The sequence below is a fragment of the Aristolochia californica genome, unplaced genomic scaffold, assembly GCF_029961685.1.
Source record: "Aristolochia californica isolate CCGP_79_NKW_82.1479 unplaced genomic scaffold, dmAriCali1.0.hap1 SCAF_2, whole genome shotgun sequence".
Lineage (NCBI taxonomy): Eukaryota > Viridiplantae > Streptophyta > Magnoliopsida > Piperales > Aristolochiaceae > Aristolochia > Aristolochia californica.
The window spans coordinates 50,963,822-50,974,849 of record NW_027181881.1 but is presented as its reverse complement, the minus strand read 5'-3'; the positions used below and the strand labels follow the sequence as shown (position 1 = coordinate 50,974,849).

The 11,028-nt window shown below is 41.4% G+C and overlaps 2 protein-coding genes across 2 annotated transcripts; one reads left to right on the top strand and one right to left on the bottom strand.

Moving 5' to 3' along the window:
* Nucleotides 1-109: 109 nt before the first annotated feature.
* LOC137957049 (protein S-acyltransferase 8-like) lies at nucleotides 110-7,059 on the top strand. Its single transcript, XM_068804752.1, has 5 exons — nucleotides 110-375; nucleotides 3,454-3,639; nucleotides 3,969-4,274; nucleotides 4,650-4,883; nucleotides 6,192-7,059. Exons 1-5 carry the CDS (start codon nucleotides 337-339, stop codon nucleotides 6,666-6,668), a joined length of 1,242 nt encoding a protein of 413 aa, XP_068660853.1. The 5' UTR covers nucleotides 110-336; the 3' UTR covers nucleotides 6,669-7,059.
* A 497-nt stretch (nucleotides 7,060-7,556) lies between these two features.
* Nucleotides 7,557-9,275, bottom strand: LOC137957050 (peroxidase 12-like). The gene is made up of 3 exons (XM_068804754.1): nucleotides 9,010-9,275; nucleotides 8,412-8,606; nucleotides 7,557-8,317 (listed from the first exon to the last, which is right to left on the bottom strand). Exons 1-3 carry the CDS (start codon nucleotides 9,238-9,240, stop codon nucleotides 7,694-7,696), a joined length of 1,050 nt encoding a protein of 349 aa, XP_068660855.1. The 5' UTR covers nucleotides 9,241-9,275; the 3' UTR covers nucleotides 7,557-7,693.
* Between the last annotated feature and the right edge of the window lie 1,753 nt (nucleotides 9,276-11,028).

The following is an 11,028-nucleotide window of genomic DNA, read 5'->3' as shown; positions in this document are numbered from 1 at the left end:
TTAAGGGTAGCGTGGTAAATTGAAGTCGTTAATCAATTCGGCGAAGAGACGTGAGAGGGATGGGTTTTTTTTTTTTTTGCCTCTTTTGTTTCATTTTGGTTCCCGAAAACTCTTTTTACTCTGTCGAAATCGAATTCTCTGATCGGGAAAGAGAATTCCGCCGTGGAGGTGTACGAGAGAGGGAAAGGGAAAGCGGCGGAGGAATTGCACCAAATCTGAACTTGAGATATCATTTGATTTGTGCCGAGGTTTGGAATAAAGGACCGTGGGGAGAAGATGAATAGCCTTAAGTTCCAAATCTTTGATTCTCTTCCGGCGTAGCGAGAGTGGTTCCTCATGGCGAAGCGCGTGTATCAAGTCTGGAAGGGAAGTAATGTAAGTTCCGTTTGCTGAGATGCTTCTTCTTTTTCGTGTTCTGTTTGGATTTGTGAAGGCATGGTCCGCGTGGTGGGTTTTCTATTAACAGGTGTCTAAATGTGTGTATTTTTTTATTTTTATTTTGTGAATTTGGATTGTTTGGTTGCTTTTGTTAGTTATTGGGCTTGTGCTTTTGGTGGATTTCAGCTTTTTACTCTTTGTTTTGGGCTGAGAGAGTTGCATTAGTGCGTCAGGAAATTGGTTCCCTTAAATGGTGTGTTTCTCTGTTTTCTGCAGCTCGGCGTTTTGACAGTGTGCGAGTGTTGTTCAAGAAACTATCTAGCTTGTTAGTTTAGTCGGTCGTAGTTTGATTCGTTGTTTTTTGGAGCACGCCCAAGTTCTTGTGTTTTTTGTCCAAGCTAATAAGTTGGGTTTTTAAGTAGAATACGATGCGAGTATGTTTTCTCAGGTGCTAGTAGTCAATCGGCAGGGGACCAGGGGGAGAACGCTTGGGTTTCTGGCCGGGAGACATTTCTTAGGTAAAAAAAAAAAAAAAAAATCTGCTAGAGATTAGATGCTATGCAGAATCTATCCTCTCCTATGCTTCCAGTGTTCCTTCTTATGCCTTAGGAGCGTAAGGAATCTCTTGCTCGTATCCACCGATTAATCAGCTGGGACATTATACCAAAGCAGTGTAGTCGGGAACTGGTGATTGATTTCATCTCTTTATTAGAAAGAGCGGTTGTAGACAGAGAAGGTTAGCAGAAAGACTTTAGACCGAGCATCACTTAACAAACATATTGAAAGTTTGCACCCAGCATTGAATGGTAAGTTTTAATGTCATTTCTTTCATTTATGTTATTAATGGTGGCGCTTCCTTAATGTTGATTGAAGCGTTTGTTCCTTCCCCCTCTTAATAAAGTCTCTCTCCCCTTCTTAAAAAAAAGGAATTAAATGGCACAGACTGTTATATTTAACCATGCCTTTTGAGCCCTGTCTGCAGTCAGTTGGTGCCAGACGCTGCGCTGAGCCTTCATGAGACATTGCCTCAGTCTCAACTCATAAATTTTGCTTGGTTATCACTAATCAGCACACTAGTGAAATTTGTGAAATTCCAAAACCACTCGAATATTTTTTAGAGTTGACACTACTATTTTAACAGACCAACTGGAGAGTGGCAAAGGCCCCGTCCTTGAGAATCTATCAAGATTTCTACCATGTTATGCTAATTCTGGATGTACAAAGCTGGCGGTTGTCTTAGTAGGTCTTAATTGCAATCCTTTGTATGATTTTCTTTTTATGAGTTAATGATCATTTATGCTTGGTATTGATTTGTATTATTCATTTAATGGAAGATTGTTCTTGTATTGTGTATTTGAAGGTCATTCAAACTGGGTTGCATTTTTCTTATCGTTGTGAGTGCTTTGAATTGGTGATGTTGTTCTTTATCTTTGGATTGCAAAGTGATGTAGCTGATGTTTTTGAACAAAGTTTTATGAAAATCACATTTTCTGGTTACTTTTATCATTGTATGATAAGTTCCGAGTGTTCACATTTGTTTTGCCAAAGGAATCTCTCTCTCTCTCTCTCTCTCACTTTGTTGCTGTATGTTGTATTTAATGACATTGTTACCACGGGAAGTTTAACTTGTAGTCTCAGTTACTGATATGCCTTCCTCAGCCCTCAGTTTCTAGTTTATTCATTCTGTCAACTGAGCAACTTATGGTATTGCTCTTCCATGTATATCAGATCTCAAGTTCTTATCTCAATATATGACCAATACACTCAGAGGAAACTTTTGTCTTTTAGGCCAATTATAAGCATCACATGACAACATCAATCTCCTGGGATAAAAAAATGCTGTTTGGGGATAAGGCTTCTGTCACATTTTTATTTTGCATCTAGGATTGTTGTGACCATTGGAAGTGTTTTGTTTATGATTTTCAATGATTTGCTCGAAAAGTCCACTGAGACTTCATCTAATAAGAATTCAGGGAAATCCCTGGCAGAGTATTGGATTTTTAGCTGCTAAAATACATCTTGCTTGGTTTGTGAACTTGTGCCTCAGTTTAATGCAAGCCTGCCATGTAGAAATACTTATGTTTTTGGTGTATTTTTCCTTTTAATATTGTTATTCTACTGTGCAACCTTAGTCCTGTTGTTGAAAAATCAGTCTTTGATGAGATTCAAGGTGATTAAATGGCATAAAATCTTAGAGGTTTTGTTGGGGAGGGATCAGTTAGTTTCTGTCAAGTTGAAGCTCATCATGTTAGCCAAAATAGGTCCACCTTGTCCATTTTTTTTTCCCGCACTGGGGGGGGGCGATTTTCTTTTCAATTTTGATTTTCAGGTAAATCAATCGTTTTAAACATTGTGAAAAAGAAATATTTGGTTGTGAGGCCTGCTATCTCTATTTTTTTTCTGTAATTGTATAGATGTTTTTTTTATGTAATGGGAAATGTGGCAGATCTACTTACCATTTTTTAATGCTGTTTAATGGCTTGCAATGAATTAGATGTTAAATTATAAAAAGAAAAGAAAAGATTTTCTCGATACTCAGATTTATGGTTACCAGCATCAGCGAATTGGTGAGAGCATTAGTGATAACTATGGCACTGTCCTTTTCTTTGGGTTCCCTGGTCATAGCGCTCAACTGAACCTGTGGTGCAGGCTTTTATCAGTGGTATATGTATTTTCACAAAAGTTTCTCAAGACCCTTGGTTGTAGAAGGTGAGTCAGCAAATGTTAGCACCCACCCCCCCCCCCCCCCCCCCCCACCCGGAGATTAGGTTACATGTTTGATGAATTTGCAGATATCTCTGTCTCAAGGATGGTATAATGGAACCATGTTCCTCATGCAGCCAATAGCTTTCCTAGGGCGTTTTGTTGTTGAAAATTCCCTTCCTTCGTAAATTCTTTTTGCTGACCCCTTTTATCACGTGCTTTCTGCTATTGTTCTCTTGAATAAAAGCCCATAAACATTCATAGAAATATCAGCATATTGTTTTTGTTGGGTGACTTTTGGTTATGGTAAGTACTTGTGTGTGACCCTGAATTTGTTTTTTACCTTTTTGCTCTTTTGTGCTTCTTTTGCAGAAATTTATTTTGGGAGGAAGGCTGATATTTGGACCTGATGCTAGGTCTCTGCTTGTTACAGTATTACTCATTGTTGTCCCAGTAGTTATCTTTTGTGTATTTGTTGCAAGACATCTTCGGCATGAATTTCCTGCCTACAATGCAGGATACGCAATCCTTGCAGTTGCAATTGGTTTTGCAATCTATGTGAGTTTGTCTTACCACTTCTACATTTATATTTCCAAGGTTGTTGTCATTATGCCTCTTAGACCCATGCATGTCAAATGTGGTGGGAGGGGGGGCTTTGACCACTTGACCTTTGGTCACATTGCCCTTGGCTCAATGGCCACAGGAGGAGGATTTTGGTGTGGGTCTTGGGTTCAAGTCTTACCCGGTCGAGAGGGTTCAATGATAATAAAGAAACAAAGGACTTATGCATGTCTCAAAGAACTATCTTTTAGAGTTCTACGTATGCTGTTGCCAAGTACTCTCTTTCTCTCTGTCTGATTCCTTAGTTGGATGATCACTTTGACTAGGTGCTCGCATTGCTTTTTGCTACTTCAGCCCAGGATCCAGGCATTATTCCACGTGCTTCACACCCCCCAGAGGAAGAGTTAAACTTTGATTCTTCAACTTCAGCCGATGTTGGTGGAAGACAAACACCAAGTCTGCAATTTCCCCGGACCAAAGAAATTATGGTTAATGGCATACCTGTGAAGATTAAATATTGTGACACATGCATGCTATATCGGCCCCCACGCTGCTCTCATTGCTCAATTTGCAATAATTGTGTTGAACGCTTTGATCATCATTGCCCTTGGGTGGGTCAATGCATTGGACTGGTATGCTGTTTTGACTATTTATGTTCCATGACCCACTATTGAAGGACTGCATGATATATAGACAATGTAATGTTATGCATGTATCTCCTAGGTGACCTGTTGCTATGGTCCTTGCACTTAAGCCTTGAAGTGTAATATTAAAGAGAAAAACTATGTTTTCCTTTTTTGCTTTTCCACCAATTTTTTTTAAAGCATGGCTATCCATTCTTTAACAATAAAAAAAATAAAAATGAAGAAGAAAAGTCCATCCTGCAGATGGTGAGAATAACTTGTTGGTCTAGTTTTGATGCTGTGACCCATCCATGGTACTTCTCCATTGTTTATTACTTGGTGAAACTTGCATTTGTTAACTGTAAATGTGTCCTTTTTATGCAGCGGAACTATCGTTATTTCTTCTTATTCGTTTCTTCCTCGACACTGTTGTGCATCTATGTTTTTGCCCTATCAGCTTTCTACATTAAAGTTCTCATGGATGGGGATTACCCCACGGTCTGGAAGGCGATGGAACACTCTCCAGCATCAGTTGTGCTGATGGCTTATTGTTTCATCTCTCTGTGGTTTGTTGGTGGTCTCACAGGCTTCCATTTATACCTTATTGGAACTAACCAGGTCAGTTTCTTTTTCACAAAAGTATTTATATTTCTTTTTTTTTATTTGTGCAGCTATTTCTTAACTTTTCTTTCTACAATTTTTTATTGAGATGTATGTGAATACTGATTAATCATGATTTGCTTAGGTTTTAGACCATCTCATCAACCATATGTTTCAAACAAAAATCTCTTCAACAATAATTTTTTTTCAAATTCCAACTTGTCTGCAAGTGTTTCCTTTTATAAATAGCTAGCCTCTTCCTTATAAAGTGTATGTAGTGAGTGGGAGGAATCAAAATATGCTTTTTTTAAAGAAAAAATTGTTGGACAGTAATTCCTTCTTATTGGCTGCAGGCATTATGTAACTGATTGGAAATCGAATGGTCTGATCTGCTCTTGTTGTTTATTCTTTGACATTGGTATTGAGAGATGATGAGGTTCCTATCCCACGTATCATTTTTGGCTCTGGAATGCCATCTCACCCTGTTGCTTAAAAAATAAAGGAAATCTTTTAGATATCTGTACTCGAAATATATATCATCTGAAGCTAACAATATAGCTCACAAAATCTAACCCTTTATGAATTCCTATAATTGTAGTATTATATCCAATGGATCAGAATATATGGAGGTGGTATAGGATTTCAGCCATCATATTGAGCAGCTTAGTAACCCCCCCCCCCCCCCACCCAACTTCCTCGACTCCCAAGTGGTATTTCTTGGCTTATCAACTTAACAGAGTTGCATTTTTAATGTTTTGAGTGAATTTTTTACTTCTTATTTTTTATTAAAAAGTGTGATATATTGCTTCTTCTTGATGTTGTTATTGTTTGGAAGAAAATTATGGTATTGTTTATGAGCAATTTCCTGTTTTGTTCTTTGAATCTTAACACTAATATTAAACATGCATATTAGGTCTTCAACCATAAAGAAGGTCAATGTATTTAGGAATTTGAAGATCACCAGTGGCTTCTCCCGCATGTATACCATGAATGAGCTCTGTTTTTTTAAGCTATAAATTAGTAAAAGAAAACCTAACGGCTAGATGCATGTACTTGAATAATAATTTTTTTTAATAGGAAAAGTGTATGTATTAAATGAGAAGACAACCCGGGACAAGGATGGAGCTAACCACTGAGGACATACGTACTAAGAGCTTGAAAATACAACTTGAGTTGTATCTGGTGATTAACTGTTATGCTACATATGTAGCTTTGCAGAGTTGTGTATTTGCATGTTTCAGTCTCAATCTTTACATTGTAATGTTCTTTGAACCTGAAACTAGTATACTTAGTGGAATTTCAACTTCTATTTTTTATGTGCTGCAGACTACATATGAGAATTTCCGGCACAGAGCTGACAACAGGCCTAATGTCTATGATCGTGGCTGCTTCAACAACTTCCTAGAAGTGTTTTGCAGTAAGATAAAGCCTTCAAAGAACAAATTCCGTGCTTTTGTCCAAGAAGAGGTTACAAGACCGCCAGTTCCTCGTACCCGTGAACCAGAAGTAGATGATACTACTGTGGACCCACGTGCAAAGGTTGAAGATGACCTGGAGCTTGGTGGAGACTTGTTAAAGATTTCCCAGCGCCGGGACTTGGAGGAAGTTGATGTTGATATCCATGGTAGAAGTAGTAATGGTAATGTAACCTCAGAATCTGAATTCAGCCTGGCATCAGAACCACCTGTTGTTCGGCCAGAAGTGCGTCACTCAAGTTGGGGTCGGAGAAGTGGGAGTTGGGAAATCTCACCAGACATTCTTGCTATGAACTCAGGAGTCACCGAAGGCAGGCCTCATGTGTAGAAAGAAATTCTACCACGAAATCATTATATGTTGGTTAGTAATACGAGAATCCTTGCCCAGAAAATGCCAGTGTGTCAAGACCCATTTCACTGCTCTTATCGGGTCGAGTCTGGATCAATATGGGTGAAGTTGTGGTTAGATTTTCGTCCAAAGAAAATCTGGACTCTTTTTAAGGTGTAATCCTCTACCCCATTTTGGTGTGCAAAGCTGACTGGGAGAAGGGTAGGGATCATCTGACCCTTTTTCTTCCATCTGGTGTTTGTGTAAAATTTGACATTTGTGAAAGTTGAGTGTTGTGTTGATTCTTTTCTGTACAAGTGCTACTCTGGGATTCCTTGTTTTACAGTTAAATGAACTCCTATCCCAGATGAGTTTGTAATGGTGCATCAAATTCGCTTCAACTGTACACGTAGTGAATGTATTTTCTGTAGACGCTTTTCGTCATTCGATCTGCCGTCATGTCATGAATAATGCCCACAGACCAATGAGCAAAACCAGCACCAACCAGCCTTTGATAAACGGCTATCTCAGTTCTCAGATAGGGTTTTTTGTATTGGAGACTCTTGCTTTTGGCTCAGAACAGGATGGAGAAAGGGATTGGGTGGTTTTAGAGTAGTGTGTTGGCGAATGGGTGACGGATGAGGAGAGGCAGGGGAGGATAATCGAGAAATATTCAGAAGGAAACAGGTGAGGATGGAATTAATTGGCCCATGCTGCTCGGGACTCGCAAATACCGAGAGTCTGTACGCGCCCTATTCCTCCTAAAAACGAATCAACCAGGCCGAGTTATAAGTTGACTTGGCTGAGTTACGGTTCAAATTTCTTTTAACATCTTTGATCAGTTGTCATTTGTGTTAGAACGTCAGAACGGAATGTTTGAAGCAGAGATTAACGAGAGAAAAAACTATTATTTTATTTCAAAATTCACAAGCGAGTGATGTTCACAACCACCTACTCAGGAGTCGAGACTCAAACCAAGGGTTCTCCTCCATGCAACTACAACGTAAAAACCAGTCAACCCATAACTAGTATGCCGCAGCGGCGCCCTCACCATGGCCGTCGACCACCGATTCCAAGTCGGTGACCGCAGCGGCGTTCCGCCTGGAGCAGTTGGCTCGAATCTCCCCTTGCCGCCCGGTAAGAACGCTCAGCTGCCCCATCTTGATCATCGACCTGGCGAACTGGTCGAAGAAGAGGCTCTGATTCACGGCGTAGCTGGTGACGATGGACCTGGTCCGGCTGTCGGTGTACAAGTCCTGGTCGGAGGTGAAGAGGCCCTGGCGGTTCATGAGGTCCACATAGTACTTGTTGTCGAACACGTTGGGGGTGCGGATGTCAAGGACGGTGGTGTTGTCGGTGGTGCTGGTGGGGCAGGTGCGCTTCAGGTTGTTGGCGAAGGTTTGGTCCAAGGTGTTGTCCTGGTTGGGGTAGAGACGGTTCGTGAAGGAGGGGCAGTGACCGATGCCGACGGTGTGTCCTCCTGAGAGGGCGACTAGGTCCGTTCGGTCGAGATTGAGGCGGGCGAGGGCATTGATGAGGGTCGTGGTGTTGGAGGTCGGCGGCGGAAGGGCGTCTAGAGTGGCGTTCCGGGTGGCGAAGGTGAGCCCGTCGCGGCGTCCCAGCGGGACCCTGTAGTTCGGCCCACCTGACTGCAGACGGATAAACAGAGAAAAAGGCAGGAACTTGTTAGCTTGGTGTATTATTTGTCGGATCATAGCGGCCGGTGGACGGAGGTGAGCTTACCTGGGCCACGGAATCGCGGGCGGCGATGGCGAGGATGTCGGAGCAGGAGACCACTTGGCCGCAGGCTCTTTGGACGGCTGCACGAAGGTTGTTGAGTGTAGTGAATGCTTCCGGTCTGAGGGTAAGATTTGGCGGCGCATCCTTTTCGCCCGGACCACTAGCTGACCCGTCTAGCAAGACCGACCCATCGCATCCCTGCCAAGCAGAATGTGCAAGCAAAAACAAATAAGCAAAAGAAAGAGAAGAACACAAGTCTTAAGAAAAATTTCTCAGATTCTATGTAATTCAGGACATATTTTATTGAATTATTTTCGAAAAGAAATAATATTTATCTTACTTGGTTACTGATGCTTCCATGAATTTTCGTTCATATTTTATTAAGACACACCGTAATCGATTGAACCTGGTTTCTTACAAGAGCCCGGTTGGATTTTTTAGGTGACAGAAAGTTCTGTCATCATTCATCTTTTTTCAGACACGAAGCAGTGTGCTGTACAGTCTCTTAGACTGTCATGTCGGATCACACCGTCATCAGAAATCCGGGGAACGAAATCGGAAAGTGAAAAAGAACTCAAGTGGTGAAACTGCCGAACATCACCTGAACGAAGCAGTCGTGGAAATGGATGCGAAGCAGTGCAGCAGCGAGGCCGATGTCTCTCTGGAACACCTTCCTGAGCTCGTCGCTGATGATCTGCTCCAGGTTCGGACAACTCTGTGCGTAGAAGGTCCACGACAGACCGCTTACTATCGGCTGAGCATCAGTACTCCGCAACAAAAACGCAGAGAAACACGAGAGAAATAAGCAGAGAAGCAGCGAAGAAGAAGCCATGGCTGACCCGACGGACAGTGCTGCTGTCTTGCCTGTGCTGAGCACACTCCCCCTTTATAGCAGTAGCCAGGGTGGTTAACCCAGTGTTTTTAGTTCATTATTATATGAGCTCAGCTTCATCTCCACCGTACACCCGCTGTGGGTCGGTTGCGTCATGGTGATCACAAGCTTTGGATTTGAAAATAATGCAACAAAATGAAACTTACATCTTCAGATGACTGACCTCTCGAGGATTTTTAAATCTTGACTTGGTCAAAAGATTTGCTAGATGATGAAACGCTCCTAACAGATGGCTTGAATTTAAGATAATGGAGGTAGGTGAGCTGCCGGCCCTTTAAAGAGCGCATTCAAATGACTTCAATGTAAACAGTTCACTAGACCAACGCTGAAAAATCATTTTTGAAAGACTTTCAAAGGTTTTTTAATCTGGTCCGAGTGTCAAATCTAATGGTTGCCCTACTACCAGGTTGTCATCCGCCACTGTAGATTACATAACTACACCAAGACCATACTGCGTAGCAATCCTTGAATTGTTTAAGAAGTGCAAGTTTATAGGGAGAACGTGCAATCTTTATAGAATTTCAGACTGGAAACTACATTTAAATGATACCCATTTATTTAATGGCCGCTGGGATAAGTTAAAGATCGCTGCGTTAACTTTCTGCAACTTGTTGTCGGCTGGAGTTACTTCCGCGACAAGATTGGCTCAACTTTTGCTACCCAGAACTGATTTTTTTTTTCTCTGGGTGGGTAAGGATGCTTGTCGTTAAAAGATTTCATCTGAAAAGTAAGTTTAGATTAAATTTAGCAAGGACGTTGACGGATGGATTCGCTGAAAGTTAGCAAAGGTAAGCTGTTATTTTTGTATGATAATCACAGGATTAGCTACTACATTTTGAGCGTTCATAAGGTCAGAATTGAAAGACTTGTGGATGGATTTGCTGGCTCAGATGTCTTCATTCGGTGATGACGCTTTCTGGTTTTTTTTATTTTTTATTTTTGGACGTTCTCGAGCTCTTGATTTTCTATATCTGGAACGTACCCAACTTGACAGAGACACAAAATAATTCAAAAGAAAGGTCGTGGCCGCCCACGTGACGTTGAAGCTGCTTTACTTTGTAAATCCATCCTGCAATCCTGCTCGCCTGTACTCACTGGACCAGAGCGTAGTAGAGGCGGAAAGCAAGGATTCCGACCGAACCCGTAAAAGCTGAAAAGCAGTGAAAGAAACTTTGATGTGATCATTGAGGACATTTGGCGAACATTAAGAATGCAGAGAAAAGTGGTTCCTTCTCCTTTACGACACCTTCTGTTCAATTATACCCCGAAAGCGAGGGCTTAGATGACCTCGAAGAGTGTTCATGTAAATAAGGTTACGTAGACAGGGCAGTTTTTTCTTTTTCTTGTCGAAGGGAATACTTTGTTATTTTTTCTTTTTCTTCTTCGTTCTGAATAGGTTTTCTGGTGAACCAAAGCCAAATGTATTTTTGTTTTCTACCTTGACAAGATAATAGAAAAATCAGAGTAATTTACATGGTATCAAAGCGGAAAATCGAGTGATTTTGTTTCAATTTTGCATTCTAAGGCGAGTCGTTTATTCTTGTATTCAATTTTTTTTAGTTTTGCTCGTTTGCGCTCGTTCTGCTCGTCTGCAGTTTCCGCATCACCGATTCCCTCATCGTCTGGCAACCTCTGGTTCTTGAAGAAGCTGCACAGCCCCGCAAAAGCTCAGTATCTGGCTGAATCGTCGGTTCGGCGCTCCCTTCGAACCTGGGAGTCGAAGGGAGC

Excerpts from the sequence above, each read along its gene's own strand:
- LOC137957049 (XM_068804752.1), top strand. The coding sequence starts at position 337 with ATGGCGAAGCGCGTGTATCAAGTCTGGAAGGGAAGTAAT. Across the intron at positions 3,640-3,968 it reads CAATTGGTTTTGCAATCTAT|GTGCTCGCATTGCTTTTTGC; the intron begins GTGAGTTTGTCT and ends CACTTTGACTAG. Across the intron at positions 4,275-4,649 it reads TGGGTCAATGCATTGGACTG|CGGAACTATCGTTATTTCTT; the intron begins GTATGCTGTTTT and ends CTTTTTATGCAG.
- LOC137957050 (XM_068804754.1), bottom strand. The coding sequence starts at position 9,240 with ATGGCTTCTTCTTCGCTGCTTCTCTGCTTATTTCTCTCGTGTTTCTCT. Across the intron at positions 8,607-9,009 it reads TCCACGACTGCTTCGTTCAG|GGATGCGATGGGTCGGTCTT; the intron begins GTGATGTTCGGC and ends TCTGCTTGGCAG. Across the intron at positions 8,318-8,411 it reads CCCGCGATTCCGTGGCCCAG|TCAGGTGGGCCGAACTACAG; the intron begins GTAAGCTCACCT and ends ATCCGTCTGCAG.